The 23171-nt window shown below is 43.5% G+C and overlaps 1 protein-coding gene across 6 annotated transcripts in view; it reads left to right on the top strand.

Annotated features, from left to right (window-relative positions):
• Positions 1-23171, top strand: part of SH3KBP1 (SH3 domain containing kinase binding protein 1) — a 271074-nt gene that overhangs the window by 210571 nt on the left and 37332 nt on the right. For all 6 annotated transcript variants that reach the window (XM_023753684.1, XM_023753685.1, XM_023753683.1 and 3 more), the window contains 3 exons: positions 3479-3530; positions 6456-6536; positions 9714-9873. In XM_023753684.1, the coding sequence (XP_023609452.1) occupies positions 3479-3530; positions 6456-6536; positions 9714-9873 (293 nt within the window). The remainder of the gene's footprint in view (positions 1-3478; positions 3531-6455; positions 6537-9713; positions 9874-23171) is intronic.

Raw genomic sequence — 23171 nt, forward strand, 5'->3', positions numbered from 1 at the left:
ATCTATTTCCTTCCTGGTAATGTAAGAAATTGAATCTAGTTTTTATATGTGCTGAAGGATGTTGTTTGTTGCTTCTCTGTCCAAGCCAACAGCTCTAAACACAGGCCTACGTGCACTGTATTATGTGAAGACCTCAGGAGGTATTATGCGATCCCCTAAATCAGAAGATGTTGGCTCATTGATTTTGTTCTGAACATTTTTATGTTGGCTCTTTTTTTAATGAATTGCTATAGTCTGGACATTGAGAGAAGTGAGCTCTGGGCCCACTTTGGCTACCACCTAGCTGTTGATATGCCCCTCTAGGCCTCAGCATAGCACTAAGGTCCTCTGTTTTCAGCATCTACCTGCAAATTGAGCAGGCTGAAGCCACCTGAGTTTGGAGTCAGAGTCCTTTACTTTCACTGTGGGGGTTGGGGGGTAAAGAGAATAAATAGAATAAAAATCCATGACTTAAAATACTCACCTGAGCTGAAGATGTTTTTGTCTGCACACTTACAGGTTAACACTGGTAAACCTCACAGAGTAAATGTTGACCTACTGCTTAACCTGGAGGGCCCTGTAGTCCCATCTTCTTTATCCAGTCACAATTGGACATTTTGGGGGAAATTAACTAAGTGATAAGCTTACATCTTTTCATATGAGAATTGTGAACTCCTATGATGAATTTTTGACTGTCACATTTGGCTACAGATTTACCCAGACTGCCTTTCAATTATCACTGCCCTATCTTCCCATTACATTACATTATAATAAAAAAAATCAATGTAGGCTCATGTACAATTCTTCATCAATTATTTGGGGGTTGGTCTAAAGCTACATGGAACCCGGGCCCTGATTTTTGTTTAAAATGACCTTGAAAGACATCTTATTTGAAAATGTGTCATCATATCTCACAGAAGAAGGCAGCAAGGCTAAGTTTGATGGAATTGGAGTGAAGTCAGTCAAGGAAAACAAAAAGGACAACCTGTAAACCTACTCTGCTAATAAGCAAATCAGGCATCTGGCCAGCGTTGATCAAGTGTAGTGGATGCAAGACAGACAGCTCACAAACTGCTCCTTCCTTTCAAAACTGCTCCACCTGCCTCCGCAGCTGCCAGGGCTCCAAACAAAACCCCACACCTCTGCCTCCTTCCTTTGCCACATTCAAGCATGCACTTGCCACAAGCACACTTTTCACACGCTGTCTGTTAGCCCAACAATTCCCTTGGTGCCCCTCTGCTCTGCCCTGTCACATTTCATGTCTGCTACATACCAAAGGTGACACAACACTCAAGGTTTTTGTTCTTTGCAAGTCATCTTGGGAAAATATGATTACTTGCAGTTGTCTTTTTTTTATTTGGGGCCCTGTGGTTTGAGGCAGGGTTGCTGGGGGAACGGCCTCAGCAAGAAGAGGCTCATGTGAAGTTGGTTATAAAAGTTTTTAAACCAACAGAAGGTGAGGAAGACTTCTGCGGGGTAGGCTTTGTTGGGGCTTGGCTGGGAAGAATTAGGCCACAGGGTGTTGGCAGTTTCGTGAATAAGAAATTACTCAGATCTTGAGGTAAAGGAAGGGTAATTGGCAGAGCTTCAATGATAACTTTATTAGGTAAACACACAGCTGTCCCCAGTCTAATTTATACAAAGACAGAAAAGGGAAGGAGTTGGGGTAGAGATCTAGAAGGAGCTGGCAAAAGGGGGAAAAGTAGTGTAAGATCTGTGAACTGGAACATCCATGGGGGGAACCTATGTGCAAGAAGAGGTGGCCTTTGAGTAGCTTTCTTTTTTTAAAATAATAAAATCTGTATGCATGTAGACAAGACAGAAAAATATTAAGGAAACACACGCATGTATGCACTCATAATTCTAGAAATCACTACTATAAATTTCTTGTTTTCCATTCTTTTTCTGTGTGTATTATAACCTAGTTAAGCTCATACTGTAGCTGCAATTGATACCCATTCTGGTTGTGTGGCTTTTTTTTTCATCTTTAATAAGCTACAGCTCCTTGTGCTTTTGTAGACTGTGTGTGGTTTACAGCCACGTGATAGTTTGTCTTGTGGATGCTCTCTGGCAGGATGGACCCTTCATAATGATTAAGAAAGAGCAGTCTGTGGGTCAGACAGTTCTAGGCTAGACTTCTAGTCCCTTACTCCATTTAATAGCCTGGTGACTTGGGGAAATGCCTTCATCTCTCTAGGCCTCAATTATTTCATCTGCAAAATGGGCATAATAATATCACTGCTTATGGAGTTGTTATGAGGATTAAACAAGGCAGTGCTTACTGACTCCCTCTGCTTTGAAATTGTCTTCTCTTTAAAAGGGAGGTAATATTATTGCCATTTTACAGATGAGAATGATTAGCTAAGTGAGGTCACTTGCCCAGTGTCCATGCTAATTAACTGAAAGAGCCAGGATTTTTATTTTTAATCCTCACCCGAAGATATTATTTTTTCCAGAGAGTGGGAGGAAGAGAGGAGGGGGAGAAAGAGAGAGAAACATCGATGTGAGAAACACATCAGCTAGTTGCCTCCCGGGCACCCTGACCAGGACTGGGGTTCAACCTGCAACCGAGGTACATGCCCTTGACTGAGAATGGAACCAGAGACCCTTGGGTCCTCGGGCTGATGCTCTAACCACTGAGCAAAACCAGCCAGGGCAAAGAGCCCTGATTTTTAATGACAGATTCTGAAGCCCCACCTCTTGCCCACCATCTAAACTGCTTACTCAGGGGTAACTTGGCTAAATCACCCAGCTAATAAAGAGCCAAGGATGGGCAGGTTCATTTGCTGATCTCTACCTGACCATCTCTCTCCTACCGTCAGTCCTGGTGAGCAAGGAGATACTCTAGAACCGGTTCAGGAATGGATGCCATTGATTGCATTGCTACCTCTGTCACCTATAGAGTGACAAGATATGAGAGTAAAACAAGTGACTGATAAGCAAAGAAACTCCATTCCAGTTTCCAGCATTCAGCTGGTCTGAGGAGGTCTATGCTGGCAGTCTTGGGAGGGAAAGGGGCAGCAGGCTTAGAACCCCACCCAATTGCACCAGCCCCTGAGCCTGAATTTTGTTGAAGGTCCCACATCCAGAGAAGATCTGATTTAAAGCCACCCCAGTGACTCTTTTTGAATCACTTGGTTATTCAGCAGATTGAATCTTAATTGCAAATGCGTTTGCAGCGTAGGAGAACCATTGTGCTTGCTGGTTTCAGGCCATTTTTTGCTGAGCTGAGCTTTTCCAGAAGGCTATTACAAATTTAAAAAGGGCGAAATGGTATTTCATTTGTCCATCTGAGTTTTGTTTTACAGACTGAATGTATTTTAGTGTTTGTTTAAAGGTGCCAAAATCTAACATCCCTAGAGAGAGAATTACTCAATTTTTTTTTGAGAAGTTCTCTGGACTGTCCACACTACATCTAGAAAATACTGTCTGTGGTCCTTATGTGAGAGGCCAGGCTTGCCAACAATCTCATGTGGTATCATTTTGATTACTTTTTCAGAGACCCAAGAAGCCACCTCCTCCATCCGCTCCTGTCATCAAACAAGGGGCAGGTAAGGTACCTTTCTGTTCCATCAACACGATATGCGTCATTCTCTGCGTGTATTTACAGTGTCCTTGATAGAACTCAAGATTCTTAGATTCAAATGCCACAGAATGCCAAATTGGGAAGTACTGTTTTGGTCTCAACAGGCAAGTTTTAAATAACTACTGTTTTTCCTAAAAAAAAATAAATAAATAAACATATCATTAAAATGTATCCCTGATACAGCAGGAAAAAAAAAGTCTAACCTCCCCAAGCGAATGACCAGAAAGACTTGGCTTTGGAGTAAACCAGTTTTTGTCTGCTTTGTTTTTATTGGTTTAATAAACTGCTTTTGAGGCAAGCAGAACCAAATTGTCCTCCTTCACCTATGCTTGCCAGATCGAGGATCAGCTTGGAGGGGATCGCGTTCCACAGGTCACAGTGTCAACGAACATGTATAGGTGCACTGAATTTTCAGTGTCTGTCCCATGTAGTTAACCAAAATTTTCACTTACTTCACTTACCCCCAACAAAAATTTTTTTCTAGCAATAAATATTTTTCCTCATGATTTTTTTAATCTTGAAGAGTCGAATTCACTTTTGCTGTGCAGTTCAGATATTAAGGTTAAATAATATGGGAAGACTTGATGTCAGACATTGGGTAACTTGTTGTAACGATGGAGTCTCATACATAAAGATGATAATCCATATTTCCCAATAGAACTCTTTATAATTGTTAAAAAACTAATTATGGAGAGAAATTCCTCCATGAATAAGTAGGTAAGTGGCATTTTAAAAATTAGCAACTAAAATAGAAGAAGAGTAGGGGTATTTTTAGTTCTACACACTCAATAATTATGGTATTTCTGTAGCATTTAAAGTATGAATAAATTTCTAGATTGGTTATTCACAGACTTTTTAGGAGGGATTTTTTTTAAAGTTCTTTTGTCTCACCAGCTTGGGTGGAAAAATCACCTTGACCCCAAATTCCATTTTCATTCCCTTCAGCATAGTTGAGCATTATAGAGATTAAGCCCTGAAATGGGATGTTAATTACATCTCTGCTCTGCCCCCATCCTCTTCTGCATTGAGCAGTTTAGTTTTGCCACCTAGTGGTTCTGGCTGGATAAATATTTTATTGTGCTGAAATTAAAGCAGGTTATTGATTTTCTTGTCTCTGGAGACCCTTTTCCATAGAGACCTTTGTGACAGATGAGAGGCCAAGTTGATGAGTTGAGTGGTCCAAGGCTCAGATAGCCGAGAATGTAGCTAAGATTGGATTCTTCATGGTAGTAGGATTGTCAGTTCCTCCTGTGTCTCTAGGAATGATGCTGGACTTCTTCATTATCATTAGGAGACTAGATTGTAGCATGGTAGACAAATTCTTATCCTTTTGAAACAGTTTTAACAAGGTTATGCTGGCTCTCTGAAGGCAAAGCAAGATGACATTTAATCTTCCTAGATTATTGTTGCTCATTTATCCTGCTGAATGATCTTGGGAACTACTTTGTAATGGGGAGGTAGATATTCATATTTTCCCCATCATCAACTTTCCTTGTGTTTGATTATTTGACACAAAAAATTATATATGGAATAGACAGAAAGCATATACAGTGTTTAATTTGTAGAGAGAGTCATTAAGGAGATTTAGGTGAAGTGTGTGTTCAGTGAATTTTTAAAAATTCTTTTGGCTTCTTATGCTATATATAATTGAGATTTTAGTACCAAGCACACATCCATAAGGCTGGTCATGTAAGGAATTGTCAAGCACTCAACCAAGTCCATAAGTCAGAGGAGTACTTGTGAGTGATTGGTTTCATGTGTTAGCTATTTTTCAAGTGTTCTTACGTGCCTGAAGTTACTGACACTGATGAAAATGCCAGGGGAGGGAGCCGCTGCAGTCAACATGGGTAAAGATGAAATGCTAATTGGTGCATTTGGGGAAAAGTAATACTTGAGGGATTCAGACACAAAATGAAAGGACTTAGGGAGAACTACCACATCTTCTGTGCACATCTCTCCACTTAAAAATATGTTCTAGTTACTACTGCTGTATAGCAAACCACCCCAAATTTGGCAGCATAAAGCAACAATCTTATGCCCAGGATTTTGGGGGTCAGGAATTTGAACAGGGCATGGCCAGGGTGTCTTGTCTCTCTTCTCCATGATGTCTGGGACATCAGCTGAGAATTCTGGACCAGCTGAGGCTGGCTGATCCACTTTGAAGATGACCACTTCACTCTCATGTCTGGGCTCAGCTAGGGCTGTAGGCCAGAGTGACTACACCTGGTCTACTACACGTGGCCTCTGTAGCATGATGGCCCCAGGGCAATTCATTTCTTACATGGAGGTTCAATATTCTAACAAGTAAAGCATAAGCTACATGGCCTTTTAGGACATAACGAAATTATATGGTATTGCGCCGGCCACTGGTTGAAGCAGTCACAAGCTCACCCATATTCCAAACAGGGGACATAAACATTACCCCTTAATGGGGGAGGGGTAGCGAACCCTTTGAGGCAATATTTTAAAACTGCTACAAAGTGGAACCCAGATCCCTGTGAAATTCTTTTTTATGTATAGAGCACAATATCCCCTTATTTGCATATTTTGAAGATTGACTTCTTTATTTATTTATACACATTCCCCACCTGCAACCAAGAATTTCCTGTGACTATTTTGATGCCTAGGGGAGTCAGACCTAAATATCATAAAATATTAGTGGTGTTCTTATAAATTAAGGATGTATAGGCAGGCAAACTTAATGACATAGGACAGAAATGGCTTCTGCTCTGTTTCTTAGCGACTTGTTTTTGCCAAGTAACACCAGCACTCAGCTTAGGAAAAAATATCTATTAACTTTGCTGTTCCTAATAAATATTAAAAATGCTGGTGTGTCTAATAAATGAGTAGAGAAAATATTTTCTGATCACTGTTATCCTTTCCCCCCTAGGTACCACTGAGAGAAAACATGAAATTAAAAAGATACCTCCTGAAAGACCAGAAACGCTTCCAAACAGAACAGAAGAAAAAGGTATGACATCAAGTCTTCATTGGCACTTCTAGAACAGCAAGAGACAAAGCTGTCTGTCACAGGGCTAGTCCAGATTATCTACAGAATTTTTTTTCTTTGGAATATGATTTTGATTTCTTTTAAACATCCCGCATCTGAGGAAATAGGAGAGGGGGTTATATGGTATTTTTTTTGGGGGGGCAGAAGTTCTCATCAAATAAAAAACAACAGGTCCAGTCACTGAACACACTGGGTTTCTTCCATCCCAATCTTCTTGCCATCACCATCCTGCCCTCACCAGCAGCACTCTCATCCTCGGTCACTCCTGGGCCTTTGATCCTGGCTACAGACACATGTCTTTGGTCAAGAGTGCTAAGAGAGGGGAAGCAAGGGGAAACTGGAAGAAGCAGCTCAGTGTCTACAGTCCCCTGAAGGTGGTTAGAAATGTCATTTGCAGGGAAGGAGCTTAACCCATCTCACACAGTCAATTTTACAAATGTGTTTGAGTTTTACCATTCTGAGTCTCTCCCAAGGAAATCTACATGCTGTGGAAGGACTCATTTTATTGGGTGTCTAAGATTTGATTGATCACACATTTTATGGGAGAAAATGCTATGTTATTATTATGAACAGGAAGCAGAGCACATTCCATTTTAAAAAGCAGTTATTTGTAAGTCACAAGAGAAATGCTGAATTAATGAATTCAATTATTTGGAGGTGCTCCTGGGTGGCCTCGTGAATTTTTATTGTAAAATTTAATATTTTATGTCAGCTTGCCAAAAGTTTTACTGACATTGTGAGCTCTTAAGAAGTTACACCTCTTTCATAGTGAAGAGTTAAAACTTGAGTTGTGGAACCTTATTATAAAGGCCAGGTATGTATCACAGATCAATGAAAAAATAGCATTGACCATGTGCCATATAAATAGCTCTTTGATAAAAGTGTGTGTTTTGACATAACCAAACACTGCCCCCTGTCCTCATAGAGAACACATGGCTAGTTTCTGACTAATAGTCAGGCTCCTTGACAAGGACACTTCCTGCTCTGTTCCATGCTAAAAGACTCAGCTTACATGTGAATAACTGCCCTACTTACCTGGCCAAGTGGCCACACACTTCTGGTTCCTTTCCTTCCTAGGAGCCATTGTTCTGTGCCACAATGGGTCAAGAAGGCAGAAGCCCTTATCAAAAGCAACAAGGGTTGGAGCATCATCCCATACACCAAAAACTTTGTGGGTTCGATTCCCAGTCAGGGCACAGACCTAGGTTGTGGGTTTGATCCCCGGTCAGGGCACATACGGAAGGCAACCAATTGATATTTCTCTCTCACATCAATGTCTCTCTCTCTCTCTCTCTCTCTCTCTCTCTCTCTCTCTCTCTCTCTCTCTCTTCCTTTCTCTCTAAAATCAATAAACACATACTCAGGTGAGAGATATAAAGATATATAAAGATATCTTTCCTCTTTTACTTCCTTTCTCTCCTCCCTTCTTTAAAAAAATAAGTAACAGCCCTGGTCAGTGTGGCTTAGTTGGTTGGGCATCTTGTGCACTGAAAGGTTGCTGGTTCAATTCCTAGTCAGGGCACATGCCTGGGTTGTGGGCTTGATCCTGGGTAGGGGGCACGCAGGAGGCAGCTGATGGATGTTTCACTCTCACATCGATGTTTCTCCCTGTCCCTTCCTCTCTCTCTAAAAAATCAATTAAAATATATATTTTAAAAGCAACAGAGAAGCCAGGGAGCCAGCCCCACCCTAAGACTTGGCCTTCCATCCCTTCCAGCAGGAGGAATCTCCCTTCCTTTGTGTTTCAGCCGAGTCCTTTCTCCTTTGCTCCCCGTGTACCAGCTAATGAGTGCCTAGCATTCCTGGATGGGGCATATTCCCCCACTGAATTATGGTGGGGATGAGCACTGTGATAGCCACACAAATGCTGACAGGCTTTTAAAAGTTTGGCCAATTGGCCTGGGCACCCAAACAATATGAGTTTGTGTTTGCAAGTACAACGTGTTCAGAGTTCCAGCTACAAGTGAATATACGGACCCCACCTATCCTCCAGTGGGCAACTCTCAGAAGTTCTGTCTTTGTAAAGAAGAATGTGGATACCTGCTTTTTATGCCATGAACAGGGCAAGGCTAATTGGGGACAGAAAAAATGCAGCTGTCACTGAGCACTGCCCAGTTGGGCCACCAGACCTGGCTTTAACTTCATTTTAATAGCTCTGACTCCAAAAACCCTTGGAAACAAAATACCTGTGAAGCCCCAATTTACCTTCCAAGTTCAAACTGCACAAAAAGAATCCCAAACTAGTCCTTGTTCCCTGAAACGGTCCCCTCATTATAAGCTTATGGCCCTTTACACAGGCCGACCAGAGAGGTGTCAGGCCTCTTTCCTCCCCACATCCAGCAGGTTCTGCAGGTCAGTTACCAAGCCTGTCAGCCATTTACTGAGCACCTGCTATGTGCCCAGTGCCCTGCAAGATTCTAGAGAGATGACTAGACGTGGACTCTGCCCGTGGAGCTGACAGCCTCCAGGCTGTGCCAAACATGCACACAACCAGCAAGTATCTAAATGGAGCCTGTTTATACAAGGTTACCCTCGTGGCTCACAGTGTTACCCTTCGTGGGTCCAGCTGTTCAGAAGGGAATATAGTGGTTTCAAGTTTCAGCCAGGCCTTATAAGTAGGTCTAATGATGAGTAGAAGTTTGCTAAGGGTGGTCTGTGGCTGGAAAGGCCTCTAGGTAGAGGGACCATCATGAGCAAAGGTAAACATTAAGTTTTGCTCTGTAGGGCTTCTTCTAAATTGACAGAGAATAAAAGATGTTCTTTAGCCTGGCTGGTGTGGCTCAGTGGTTGGGCATCAACCTATGAACCAGGAGGTCATGGTTCGATTTCCAGTCAGGGTACATGCCTAGGTTGTGGGATCTATCCCCAATGTGGGGCATGCAGGAAGCAGCCGATCAAGGATTCTTTCTCATCATTGATGTTTCTATCTCTCCCTCTCCCTACCTCTCTGAAATCAATAAAAAATATATTTTAAAAGAAAAAAATGCCTTTCAATGTCTCGTTTCACCTTCATAAATGGCACAAATGGCATCGGTGATTTTTTTAAAGCATGAAATAAGCAATCTGCACTTAAGTACTGGCACTTACGCTAGATCTATCTGTCTTTTTTATGTTTTTTTTTAAAACAATGACTTAAAGAAAGACCAGACAGAGAGCCAAAACTGGATTTACAGAAGCCTTCTGTTCCTGCTATACCACCAAAAAAGCCAAGGCCACCCAAGACCAATTCTCTCAGCAGACCAGGCGCACTGCCTCCGAGGAGACCCGAACGACCAGTGGGTCCCCTGACCCACACCAGGTACTGTTCTGCTCTCACTCCTGGGATGGGCACAGGGGTATGTGAGGGGTGGCCTAGGGTTACAGGAGAAGAGCCTTGAATGGGTCTGGCTGAGGGATGGGGGGCAGGTAAAGCTGCCCTTCCATCCTGTTAGCAAAGCTTTCGAGGACTCTGCCACTTCTGTTCTTACTCTGGTGCTTGGGCAAAAGTGGGTGTGAGGCTGGGAGCAGCAGCAGAGCACCTAGGTCCTGCTCACAGGCAGGAGTTTTCCCTGTGCTTTATTAGAGCAAGACCAATGGCCCTTCAGACTAGAAATGCAGGTGCCAAGCCCACCTTCTCCCCTGGCCGTCCTGCTGGCCTGAGGTGCCCACGTCTCACTAGCAGGTCCATCCCCTAATGCCCTCCCTGCTCTGTGGTGCCTTGTTCCACACCCCCAGGCTCCCTCTGCCTTGATTGCACAGCCCTATTGTGGAACCCGGGACCCAGCATGGCAAAGATTATATTAGTGTACATGTCTCTGAACTATGAGACCTTTGAAGTTAAGGAACATATTTTGTTCAGGCACACCTTCCAGATGTATCTGGTAAAACTCCAATTTGTTCACTGGCTGGCGGGACTTACGTGTTAGTAATGTGGAATCAGAGTTGGGCATTGTGCCTTCCAGACCTGAGATACTCATCACTCCACAAGGAAGTGTTGTGTTCTCTCTACGGGTTCATTGCCAGAACTTTCTACCAATACATGTATAATATACATGTTGGTGTAATATACCAGAATAAGTTGGTGGCATGGAGGGCTTTTCATGTACCTGTAAACACACAGTCACTCACCAGATTTTTGTTCTTTTGAGCTAAGTTTGTACAATGAAAGTCTCACGGGGCTTCAGTGCCCTGGTGTTAGAGTCAGGCAGGCTTCTGGGCTCATGTCTCACCCTACCTCATAGGAGGAGTGTGAGCCTTGGCAAGTCACTGCCCCGCTCTCTCACTTTCTTTATCTGTTCATTGAAGATGATAATGGAATGCACCTAAAAGGATGGAAGGGGTAATTCCCAAGTATGTCACCCCATGCCTGTAAATCATTACTTTCATTGTCATTTTTATTACTGTGTATCAAACTTGGTGTATTACAGTAAGACAAAATAGCTCTTCACTTTCTAAAAAAGATTTTTAAATTTTGGTAAAATACACATAACGAAGCTTGCCATCATAAACATTTTCTTTTTTTAAATTTTTTTGTTGATTAAGTTATTACATATGTGTCCTTATCCCCATGTTACCCCCCCACACACACTCATGCCCTCACCCCCTGTTGTCTGTGTCTGTTGGTTAGGCCTATATGCTTGCATATAAGTCCTTTGGTTGATCTCTCCCCCATACACCCACCCTCCCCTACCTTCCCTCTGAGGTTTGACAGTCTGATAGATGCATAAGCATTTTCAAGTGTACAGGTCAGTGGCATTAAGTACATTCATGTTGTGCAACCATCACCGCCATCCATCCATAGAACTCTTTCCATCTCACAAAACTTACACTCTGTATCCCTTAAACCATAAGTCCCCTCCCCCTTCCTTCTAACCCCTGACAATGGCCATTATTTCTGTCTCTATGACTATGACTACTCTAGATGCCTCATGTAAGTGGAATCATACAGCATTTGTATATTCCTGGGGAAACTAATGGGACCAGGACTGCTGTTGAGTTGGTCAGATTTGGACATGCTGCACCCTCTTTTGCTGACTGACAGCAGAAGGCCATTTGAACATGCCCACAACAGGACCACTTGAGCGCTCCCATGATCTTAGCAAAGGCCACTTCAGTAGCATGGTTAGCCCAGAAGCTAGCACTTCAGATGAAAAAGGTCATGTAAACCTATGAGCTTCTGAAGAGAATAAGAACTACGCAAACAGGTAGAGTGGAGCAGCAGAGAGGCACATCATTTTGTGGTGAGTGAAAGGAGAACACACTCTGCTTTTGTTCTGTTAGGCATCCAGGGACTTTAGACATTTCGATTAAGTCAGTAACAATTTCCAAAATATCCCTGCTGTGCTTTCTAAAGATCTGATCCGAAAAGAAGTGCAATTCTGATGGTTTCTTTGTCTTCGAAGGTTGCTCTCAGCTGTCTCATTAAGGGATAGGTTCAGGCTTTTCGAGCCAACAATTAAACCTGCATGCAAGGGGGAAGGGAGTGAGTAATAACTTCCAACTTTCTGGGCTCACAAAGGCCTCATCCCCCGCCCCCGCCTCTGCTTAGTTCTCTGTTTCCAGCCCTCCCAATATCCAGTTGTCCATTAGAAGTACAAGCCACCAAGGAGGATGCATGAGAGGGGTTTGTCTAAATGCCAGTGGGAAATGTAACTATTATTCACAATGTGTGTGACGTCTGAGCAGCCCCGGCCTCCCCCTCCCCCTCCTCCTCTGTGGCTGCCCAGTCCCAGGGCACTGGTTTTCAGAAAGGGGAGAGGGGGAGGAAAGCCCTGGGTTTCTTCCTGACAAACCTAGGAAGTGGCAGGCCCAGGCTGGTACCGGGGAGCCAGTACCTGCTCTAGCCACTTACGCAGCCAGTTGAAGGGAGTGTAGTGCCTGCTCTAACTCGGTGGTTCTCAAACTTGGCATACATCAGAATCACCCAGAGAACTTGTTCAGGTCACTGGACCCCACCCCCACAGTTGCTGACTTGGTAGGTCTGAGGTTGGCCTGGGAATTTACATTCTAACACACTCCCAGGTGATACCCATGCTGTTGGCCTGGGTCCACACTGCTGCCAGATCCCCTGGTCTAGATTCTCCCAAGTTCTTGACAGTGCCTCCCTCCTTCCCTGGCTACCTCTCATGCATCTGTTAATGCTCCCCAATTAGCACACCCCTCTTCTAGAAGTCTTCCATTATCTCTCACTGGTCACTCTTTCCCCCAAATGCTGGATACAAATATCCGTGTTTAGCCTAGGGTAGGGTCCCATGCTGTGCCACTGGGGATGCTCACACCCCCACACTCTTTTACCAGATTTCAAGCAGATCAAGAGTGTGTTTTGTCATTTCCACATGCTTCATGGGGTTGAGCATATGGTAGTGGCTTATTTAACACACTTGTTGAATGCCATGGTTCCTAAAAGGGGGGAGGTGCCAGTGCTCACATTTTGTTCACTTTGCTTATCATCCTTCCATGCCTCGAGCAAGCTCTGTAGCATGTATGTCTTTTATGTTCTAAGTTACCTAGTGCACCATGGATTTCAACATACTTTTATTAAGAAAATCAAAGAAAGGCTATTGTTTCTCAGTACTTCATGCACTTTATATTTTTGCTAGGCAGTCACATTGGACAACCAACCCATATAGTGATTTATGAACGTGTTTCGTTCTGCAAAATTAATTGAGGTAGGAATGGTAATGTCATTCTAAGAGTTTTGTGTCTGTGGTCCTCCAGTGAAAGGGTATTGTCTGCTGTGTGAACCCATGTCTTTGCCAGGATTTACCTGACTGGATAGATAGTTGGATGGGTGATTTAACCCATGGACATACATCATTGTTTGCCATTCTTGTTGGACACCAGGCATACCACTCCAGCTGCAGTGTCTCGGCTGAAGCTTTCTCTCATCAACCAGAAAGCTCGCTGCCAAATGTGGCTTCTAGAAGAGATCAATTTCTTTCTATTTAAACAGGAACTGGCATGTTTTAGAAAAAAGAATTACATAAATTTAGGAAGAGGGGAATCTTTTCTAGATGTGTTCACTTAACACAATTATATTGCAGGATTACTATGTACAAAGCACTGTTCTGGATCTTAGTAATGGTGGAGCTCAAGCATTGCAGATCAGTTTTCATGAATCATGTGTAGGGGAGCTAGAGGACACCAGTGCACACTTGTGTGTCCATTCTGAGCAAGTGGAAGCATGCCATTAACATATCCACTGGTAAGCATGCTCCTCCAATTTCTAGAAATTAAGTGAAGATGGAATTTTTTGCTGTTGAAATCCTCATCCAAGGATTTCTTTCCATTGATTTTTAGAAAGAGTGAAAAGGAGGGGGGAATGGGGAAAGAGAAAAAAACATCAGTATGAGAGAGACAGATCAATTAGTTGCCTCCTGCGCATGCCCTGATCAGGGCTGGGGATGAAACCTACAATCCAGGTACGTAACCTTGACTGGGAATCAAACCCATGACCGTTCAGTGTGCAGGTTGATGCTCTAACCACTGAGAAGTGCCTGCCAGGGCAAGATGGAATTTTAACAGGAAAAAAGACTTTTTCAAAAATATTTAATACCAAGGTTGATTTAAAAATTGAATGCTAATAGGAGGTTCCCCTAGGCCATAAGTGCCTCCTTTGTTTGAAAATCTATGCCTTGGGGATGCCTTGGTTATTATTTCATAGTAGGCAAAGAAAGTGTCTGCTTGTCTTGTCCAGCTCAGCATGTAACTAAGGTGGTTGTGGTTCAAAAAGCATTCTGTCTACCCTATTTTCACACTTGAGAAAATGCAGGCTCAAAAGTATGGCACCTACTCACTTGTTTTGATATATTTCAATATGTCTAAACCTTTTGTATATGTATGTACACACATACATGAACATGTAATGTTCTATGTCTAATAATGTGAATTATCAATTTAATAAATATATGTTCAGAAACCTCTGTGAAAAGAGGTCCTGAAACCTGGGAGAAAGGTCCAAAATTTAAAAAAGAAAAATCTAAGGAAACTCTGAAGGAAAAATCTAAGGAAGCAGGCTGCTCTGAGCTCTAGTAATTGCATGCAGTGGGAGGCAGCAAGCCAGAAACCTGAGGGGCAGAGCAGGTGTGTGCCTTCAAAAGAAAATAAGCCTAATAGGGAAAGAGGTAGAAGCAGGCTGGCTGGACCAGAACAGGTTTGTTAATCTCACAAACACAGACACCCCAAGTTGTAATATATTCTTTTTCTTCCCAAAGAGTGGGGAAGCTGGAGCAGGAGAGGATGAGCTTTGCCCATTGTTGCTACAGCAGGGAGTAGCCCTTGCTCTCTAAGTGGGGGCAAGTGACTGGCAGGGCAGGGGATGGGGACAAGTGGTGTCTGGGGGCCTTGAGTAATAGACAGGGGTCTGGAATGGAGGGGAAGCTAAAAAAACATAAGGAGGAAGTGAGGTAAGCAAGGATGAAGTGGGAGAAGTCAATTGTCAGAAGTATAGGAGATGCTGGTCAGAAAGATGAAGTTGGTGCTCATAAGTTCAGAGGTGAAGTAGGTCTGAAAGAGGGGCTTGCCATTGGAGATGGATTACCTACATGGCTGTCATAGGCTCAGGAAGATGGCAAGATCTGAAGTGGGGTAAGGTTGATATTCTGGAAGCCAGTGTCCTCTCAGATGGATGTCAATGTTCTGGGAGTTGATCAGTGATAAGAAAGGTTCAGTAATCAGGGTGGTAGCAGGCCATTCAGTGAGGACATTCTGGATATGAGGAGTTGGTTACCATGGCTCAAGAATCCCAGAGGGCACTGTCCACTGACTGTAGATGTGGAAGCATCTGTTGGAGGAGGAATCTCCGTTGGGTCTTGGACACCAAGCTGTGGGCAGGAGGCCTAGTGACTTCCCAGACCTGTACTGCTTGGACATGGCCTATTGCTTTAAATTTTTCACACACCAGGTACTTTGCCTGTGAAGGGCTGGGGGCTAAATTGGGAGAACTGGAGCACAGGATCCAGTGGGGAGGGCCAGTTGCAACATGTTCACTTGTAACGAAAATACAGCCCTGGATTTCAGAGAGACACTGGGAGATAAATGACTGTTGAGCAGCTTGAGGCAAAGATTAAGTAAACATTTATATGCCAAACATCAACTAAGTGCTTAGAGAAGGGTGGATATCTCTCTTGAGACCAACTTACCCACATGGAAATTAATTTTTCTTTAGATTTGCACAGGCATCAGAACTGCTAAAGCCCCGGGGTTACAATTTAGCAGAAAATAAGCTTCCAGGCCCTGATTGCTCTGTGAAGTGTCTGGCCCCCATGCCCACCAAAATAAAGCATTTCAAAAAGAGTTCTTTATTCTTACTAGGTATAAACTAATCAATCAATTAATAAACAAAAGAGGAAGAGAAATATATCTAGAGTGCATACACTTGTTTCCTAAGAAGGCGGGTAAAATGTGCATGTGGGTGCTCGGGCCATCATTTTGAGTTTAGATTACTCAAGTATTCCAAATGTCTTTTAAAAGAGCCCTAGTGATGAATTGTGAGATGTTTTTCTACAATTCAGGACCAAGACATGCCTTTGAAGGATTCAGGAGAGAGATCTTGGCTAGAACTTATAGAGATGGGTGTTGTTGGCTCATAAATGGCAGTTATAAGCATGGAATGGCTATAATCACTCCAGGAGATTATGGAGAAAAGAAGAGAGTAAAGACAACAGTGGGGAAAATTGTTTATCGGGTGGAGGAAGAACTAGGAGCCATTGAAAAGGGTAGGTGCAGCATGATGTCATGGAAGCTGGAAGAAGAGAAGGTGGAGCAACTACTGATCCATGGGTCTCACAGTTGAGGGTGCACTGTAATCACCTGCGGGCTTGTTAAAACAGAGATCGCAGCTCCCCCAAGTTTGTAATCAGTAGCGCTGGGTTAAGGACAGAGAGTTTGTATTTCTAGGGAGCTCCCATTGTTGCTAATGCTACTGGTTGGCTGAACAAGCTGTGAGAACCACCACTATAGTGAGCACCAGGGAAGACTGAAACACACCCATGGGCTTTGGGCACTAGTTGGCTCTCAGTGATCCCAGTTGAGGCATTTCTGTACAATCATTTGGGGCAAGAGACAGACTCGGGGTGAGTTGAAGAGAGAATGCGTAGGCCATCAAGCATATATAGACTTAACTTGTGAGAAACTTGGTTATGGAAAATGGGTGCTTACATATGGATTCACTGATGAGAGAGGATGGTACGTGTGCATGTGCACCTATATGCAGAGTCATCAGGTGCCTACATTTGGCCAGGGCCTTTTCTAGGTAACAGTTAACTATGGTAACTAGGCCAGACATGGTTCCTGCCCACGCATTGCTTTGGAGCCAGGCACACTAGGATCAAAAACCCACCCCTCTACTTATTTACCCTGTGACTTTGAGCAGGTGCACACTTCCCTGGGTCTCAGTTTCTGCTCTGCAAAAAAATGGCACAATGAGGCCTACCTTGCCCAGGTGTGCAGATTTAAACAAGCCGCCATACCTGAGGACCCTGGTTCTTGCCTGGCATTTGAGAGGCACTCAGCAAATACACACGTGCTTCTTTCCCTCACCTGAGAGAACTTAGTGGGTAGCTTTGGTGGGATAGGGGTTCCTTCATGGTGCCAAGCAGGTCAGGCTTGGTAGCTCTGCGGGAGTAAGGAAATGTGGACCCCCTCAAAGAGCACATCAGGAGGCCTCTCGGGGGTGGAAGCCTGAGCAGCCTCCCCCAGAGGCAGCAAGAGAGTCAGGGGAGTCGGAACTCAGGGAAGGCTAGGGACTGAGCGCGGACAGTCGATTTCTAGAGCATAGAAATCCCATTGAGCCATTACCTTGTCTGCATTATTTGCTGACCTCATTTCATTAGTGTGTCTAACCTTCTCTCTTTCCTTCTTTCCACTCACACTTAGAATGAATTTTATTCCCTGCAGCAAGAACCAACAGTAGTGACAGGGTTTAGTCCCAGTCCAGACAGAGGCACGTTGATTTTCCTGCCAGTGATGGCCAGAATTGGGCAAGGAAACAGTAGGATGTAGAGACACCTCACACAGACACAGCACTAATTGGTTCATATAATGCTTTTTCCATGGGCTATTGCTTTGAACACTCTTCCTCCACTGGCACCCCCACAAACTTTTCTCAGAATTCCCCTCCTCCAGGCATCTTTAAAGCCCCTTGCCTCTCTGAGATGCCCAGCTGTGGGTTTGCAGATGAGAGCTGCAGATGTCATCATCCTTTTGCCTTAGGGGGGTGCGAGCTTTTTGTGCTCTGGATGAGCTCCGAAGCAAGGCCTATTTCCATACACGCCTGCAGAGTCTGCACAAAGAACAGAAATTTGGAGGAGAATTGAGTGGGCAGTGTCCCATCACCTTCCAACGTGTCTTCACCAACTATAAATAGCCACGCTTGTTTGTGCTCATCCAAACAAGGACGCAGTGCAAGGGGAGAGCTGCCAGGAAAACCACCCTGTTTCCCGCTCCTTGCACCTCTGGCCTGGCTCAAGCTGTCCCACGTTTAAATGGAAAGTTTGCAGTAAAAAAGTGTCTGTGATTCCTGGGACATTCTTGGCCATCAAGTAGATATACAGGGACTCCACAGATATCAGCAGGGCATTTGGATCCGGATTTCTGGGAAAGGGAAAGGAGGCTGATGAGTGAAGGAAACTGGCTTACTGCTGCTATTTTGTCCTTTCCTGATGGAAGGATTCAATCTCCCCGGGCGGCAACTTCCCTGTGCAGAATATTAACAAAGGACTGGCTTCACATCTGCTTCTTGCACAGACAGAGCCCTCTTATACTTGTTTATTTAAGAGAGAAAAAAAAATCTCTAGAATCATAAAACATATGCATGTGGATGCTCATTTTGATTATTGCCATCCCAAGTGTGATGGGCAAAGATACGACTGGGCATCAGGAACCTTCCATCTGGTTTCAGCTCTGCCACCAATTACTTGCGTGGCCTTGGGCACATAACGCCCACCCTTGGAGCACAGGACCCTTGTCCGTAATAAAATGAGGGCTTGAGCTGAATGATCTCTCTTCAGTTTTAGTAGTCAGAGCCCAAGTCTGAGATGTGATGAGTGGGCAGCCAGAAAAGCTATTGGCCTCTCATCCTCAGTGGACAAGGGAAGTGAATTATAGGACCTGGTAGTTTTGCATTAGAAGAGGGTGGTAAAACAAGGTTGTGGAGTTGGAGCAAGAAAGAGACAGGGCAACCCAAGTCATTTCTCTAGGATTTTCATATTTGACATCTGCCATTGTCCACCTGAGTTGATAACCCCCGGGGTGGGGATGAAAGCTAGAGAAAAACAGGATTCTCGGTGTGCACTTCAGTGGTTTCCTGAGCGCAGGGGATGGGGCTTTTCTATTTATTTTCCTTTTCTTCTCTTCCCAGCTCTTTCCCCCCTATAACAATTTTTAGACAGTTAAAGCCCAAACATTTACATTATAGTAATAGATCCTTCTGATGGCAGGGAGAAAGGACTTCCAAAAAGAGTCATCATTGGGACTTGGGATCTTTTTTGTTCAATGGGAATCAGTGTGTTCACTCTTTTTCCCTTCATCACCACTCACTTCTAGAAGGACTATAGGGTCGTCTTCGTAGTTTTTTGTTGCTGCTGTTAATGCTGCTAATTTATTTATTTACTTGTTTCCTTGCCTTGGCTTCCTGTGCACTCCAACACCTTTTCCAGGCCACATGTCTTGGCTTAACTGTCCCAACTTGGGCTAAATTGGGCCATGCCACTGGCTGAGCTCATGTTCTCAAGGGATGCACATGGCACACCTTCCATGTTTCTGACTATGCACATATTCGATCTCATGTCTCAAGTCTAAGTGGGAAGAGCAGGCCTTCAGGGTAGGTTAGGTGTGTGATTTTTTTTAAGTGTGTGATTTTTGTTTATCACTAGTACTTTTTAACTTGGGGAGCAAAGGTGATTCACACAGTTGGCAGTGAGAAGTGGTGGCAGGCTACCTGGCATCCTTGATGACTCACCAGCCCTGTGACCAGGAGGCCAATTGAAGCAGCTTTGAGAAGTGGTCAAGATCTTGGCCCTGGAGTTAAAGTTAGTAGGTTCAAACCCAGACCTCACTACTCTACTACTTTTATAACCTTTTGTCAGCAAGTGACTTAATCTTACTGAGCCTCCATCTCCTGATCTATATAATGAAAATAAAGGGATCACAGCTAAGGTTCTCCAGGAAAAAGACTCCGAGGCAGCATTTAGTATGCAGGATCTGTTTTAGGGCTCGGGGCTCACTGAAGGAAGAAGGAAACAGTGTTGATTAGAGGGAGAAGTCAGGTTGTAATACTGGCTCACCAAAGCCTCAGCCAACTCCACAGGGAGCTTTGAAGCTAAAATAGTTCCTCCAAGTTGTTCTGTGTTGGACTGAAATGAGCAAGACTTTTATAGTGTGTGTTGTAGTCCACCCTGGAAAAGGTTTACCTCAGTCGAGGTGGCTCTCTGCAGCTGGGGTGGTCCTGGAGGGACCAACAGCATTCCTACTTGTTCCTGCTTGTAGAACATCCAGCCCTTCACTGAAGGAGGCTCTGGGCAGTGCAGCTCCGTGTCCTTGAGGCAGAGCAGATATTTCAAGGGGTGGTTCTGATGATTGAATAGCGTATAAAAGGGGCAATCTGCCCTAACCGGTTTGGCTCAGTGGATAGAGCGTCAGCCTTCGGACTCAAAAGTCCCAGGTTCGATTCCGGTCAAGGGCATGTACCTTGGTTGCGGGCACAACCCCAGTAGGGAGTGTGCAGGAGGCAGCTGATCAACGTTTCTAACTCTCTATCCCTCTCCCTTCCTCTCTGTAAAAAAATCAATAAAATATATTTTTTTAAAAAAGGGGGGGGCAACCCTATGCCTGGCTCATGGTAGGCCATCAGTTATCAGTTGTTGCTGTCATTTCTATGGGATTGTAGGTTCCACTCCATCCTGCTGGGTGTCCTTGGGCTAGTCAACTCGTTCTCTGTGATTTAGGTTCCTGTCCAGTAAAGCAAGGAGACTCCTAGCTGCTAGTTGCCTATTGAACTCATGTGTTTTAAGTGTCCATAACTAAAACTGCTGAGAAAAATACAAGAAAATAACAATGTTATCTTTGGTGTATGGTGCTAGGCCTGCTTTCTTATATTTTCTCCTTTTATTTAACAGCTGTGGATGGAGAAACTCACCACACAAAAACCCTCATAAGAGCTAGTAAATTACAAAAGGATGGGCTTTTTTCTCTTTTGTTCAATTTAGTAACATCCTTCTTGGCAAAATGGTATCCGTGTGTTAGGCAGACTGGAGGAGAGCAAGGACCATTGAGGACTGAAACCTCATTGGGCATCAGCCGCTCCAAACACATGCTTTGGAGAATTTCAGAAATTCTGGTATTTTTCAGAACTAAAACTCATTAGCATTGTTGTAAGAGTCTATAAATACAGTGAAGGCATTTACAAATAGACTTTGTAAAACGCTTCCACACCCACAGTCTGAACACTGTCAAAACACCAGCTGCAGCTTCCCTACTTGGAAGGATCAGACTTTTTTTAAAACTACACCTACTGTGTTTTCAAAATAGTCTTGCTTCTGGCCCTGTATAGAAGATAATTTTAGCTGAAAGCCTGGGTCTGGCTCTTGGTATGAAGGATCAGGGCTCAGTAGAGAGATAGGGGATCCCAATCTCCTTCCTATCAGAATGTGGCTGGTACTTTAGAATCTGGGGAGGGGTCACTCAGAGATGGCACTGCCTATTTCTTCAGGGTGGGTCCTCATGACCTGGGCCTCTCAGTCTAGGATTTTTAACTCACTCCAGGTGAGTTCCAGTTGTAGTCCCAGGTGATCACATGGGCATCTGTGGTGGGGGAGACTCTTAAAGGAGAGCTTGTAGCAGGGGCGGGCAACCTCACCTTTTACCTTGATGACACGGTTGGGGAGAAAAGGAGAAAGAGAAGAAGCTGCAAGAATTGTACAGTTTCTAATATTAAAAGTGAACTTTAAAAGAAAGGAAAAATTCACCTATAGTCTTATCCCAGAGACAACTACTATTAACATTTTGGACTTTTTCTTTCCCATCTTTTTCCTGTGTGTGACTTGGTTTGTTTTATTGGTTTTGCATAGCTATGATCATAGTGAATGTCATATAATTTTGTCTTTTGGAAAAAACGCATTTATTGTACAAATAAATAATGCATTCCCATTTTAGGAAAAAAGGCAAATGTTCATTAAATCCACAAATGTTTTTTAGCCTGCCATGTACCAACTGCTGAACTTGATGTTAGAAATCACCCATCAGACTACCCTAGAATAACTACTAAATATTCTTCCAGTCTCTTAAAAAAATCCCTCTTCCTAATATATCAGAAGTGCACATGGGTGTATGTGCATTGAGGTGTTTTAAACTTGCCTTTGTTCCTTGACATTATAACATCATAACATCCTGTTGTCATAAACTGTTTATAAACATTATTTCAATGGCTATATAAAAGTCTGCCAAATGCCATAGGTTATTCCACTGTTCTCCTATTTATGAAAGTGTTCAGTTTTTTTCAGTTTTTCATTATTATGAATAGCACTGTGATAGACATATTAACCTGCAAAACCCATGTGGGTGTTTTGGACTATTTCTTTAGCATTTACTCCTAGATTAAAGCAGATGAACATCAAGAGGATATACATCCTCTTCTTTAAAATTACTTCTTTTTACCCTGCACTATTCCCCAAAGGCTTTGAGATAACTTTCAAAAATTAGTTGAGAACAACAGTAAAGGGGAAGTAAGGGTAGGAAAGTAATACAGTCCAAGATAAGATGAGCACAGTGCAGATAGGCAGGCAGACCTCAGAGATATTGCAGGTTTGGTTCCAGACCACCACAATAAAGCAGATATTGCAATAAAGCAAGTCACGCAAATTTTTGGTTTCCCAGTATGTATAAAAGTTATGTTTACACTATTCTGTAGTCTATTAAATGTGCAATAATAGCATTGTGACTGAAAAAAACAGTGCACATAACTTAATTTGAAAATACTTTATTGTTAAAAAAAAAAAAAGCTAAGCCTATTGGGAAAATGGCGCTAAATGGCCTGTTGCAGGGTTGCCATAAACCTTTGATTTGCAAAAACAAAACACAAATATCTCTGAAGCACAATAAAGCAAAGCAGCATAAAACGAGGTATGCCTGTAATGTGCAATAGGGTTCTCCGCAGTCCCTCAAGATAGGCTTTCACTTGACTGGAAGCTTCCAGCTGTCAAATCAAAGAGGGAAATTGCAGCTCCAAGAGTCGCAGTGACCAAAATGCACAAATAAACCACATGTTCCAAAGCAGCCAACTTGTTCTGCAATGCAGCTGCTTAACTGCTGTGCAAAGCTCCTTGTCTCCACCAACACCCCCTCTGATGTTTCCCCCAGCTGCCCACCAGGGTGTCACCTTAGACCATCCTCCCCTTTGGCCAAGAAAAAAAAAAGCAGCCCAGTGGAATTAACTGGACTTTTGTTCCCTGAATGACCTGTTTCTGTGGACAGAACACGTGTTCTTTACGTTTTAGGTCCTTGGTGTGTTCCCAAAAAGACAGAACTTTCTGGCTGTGAGTGTAACTTGAGTTCAGTCTGTTAGTATAGAGGAAGACAGCACCAAATCATTCAGGCTCCATAAATACAAAATAATATTAAGTG

This window comes from Myotis lucifugus, unplaced genomic scaffold (genome assembly GCF_000147115.1).
Source record: "Myotis lucifugus unplaced genomic scaffold, Myoluc2.0 scaffold_49, whole genome shotgun sequence".
Classification (NCBI taxonomy): domain Eukaryota; kingdom Metazoa; phylum Chordata; class Mammalia; order Chiroptera; family Vespertilionidae; genus Myotis; species Myotis lucifugus.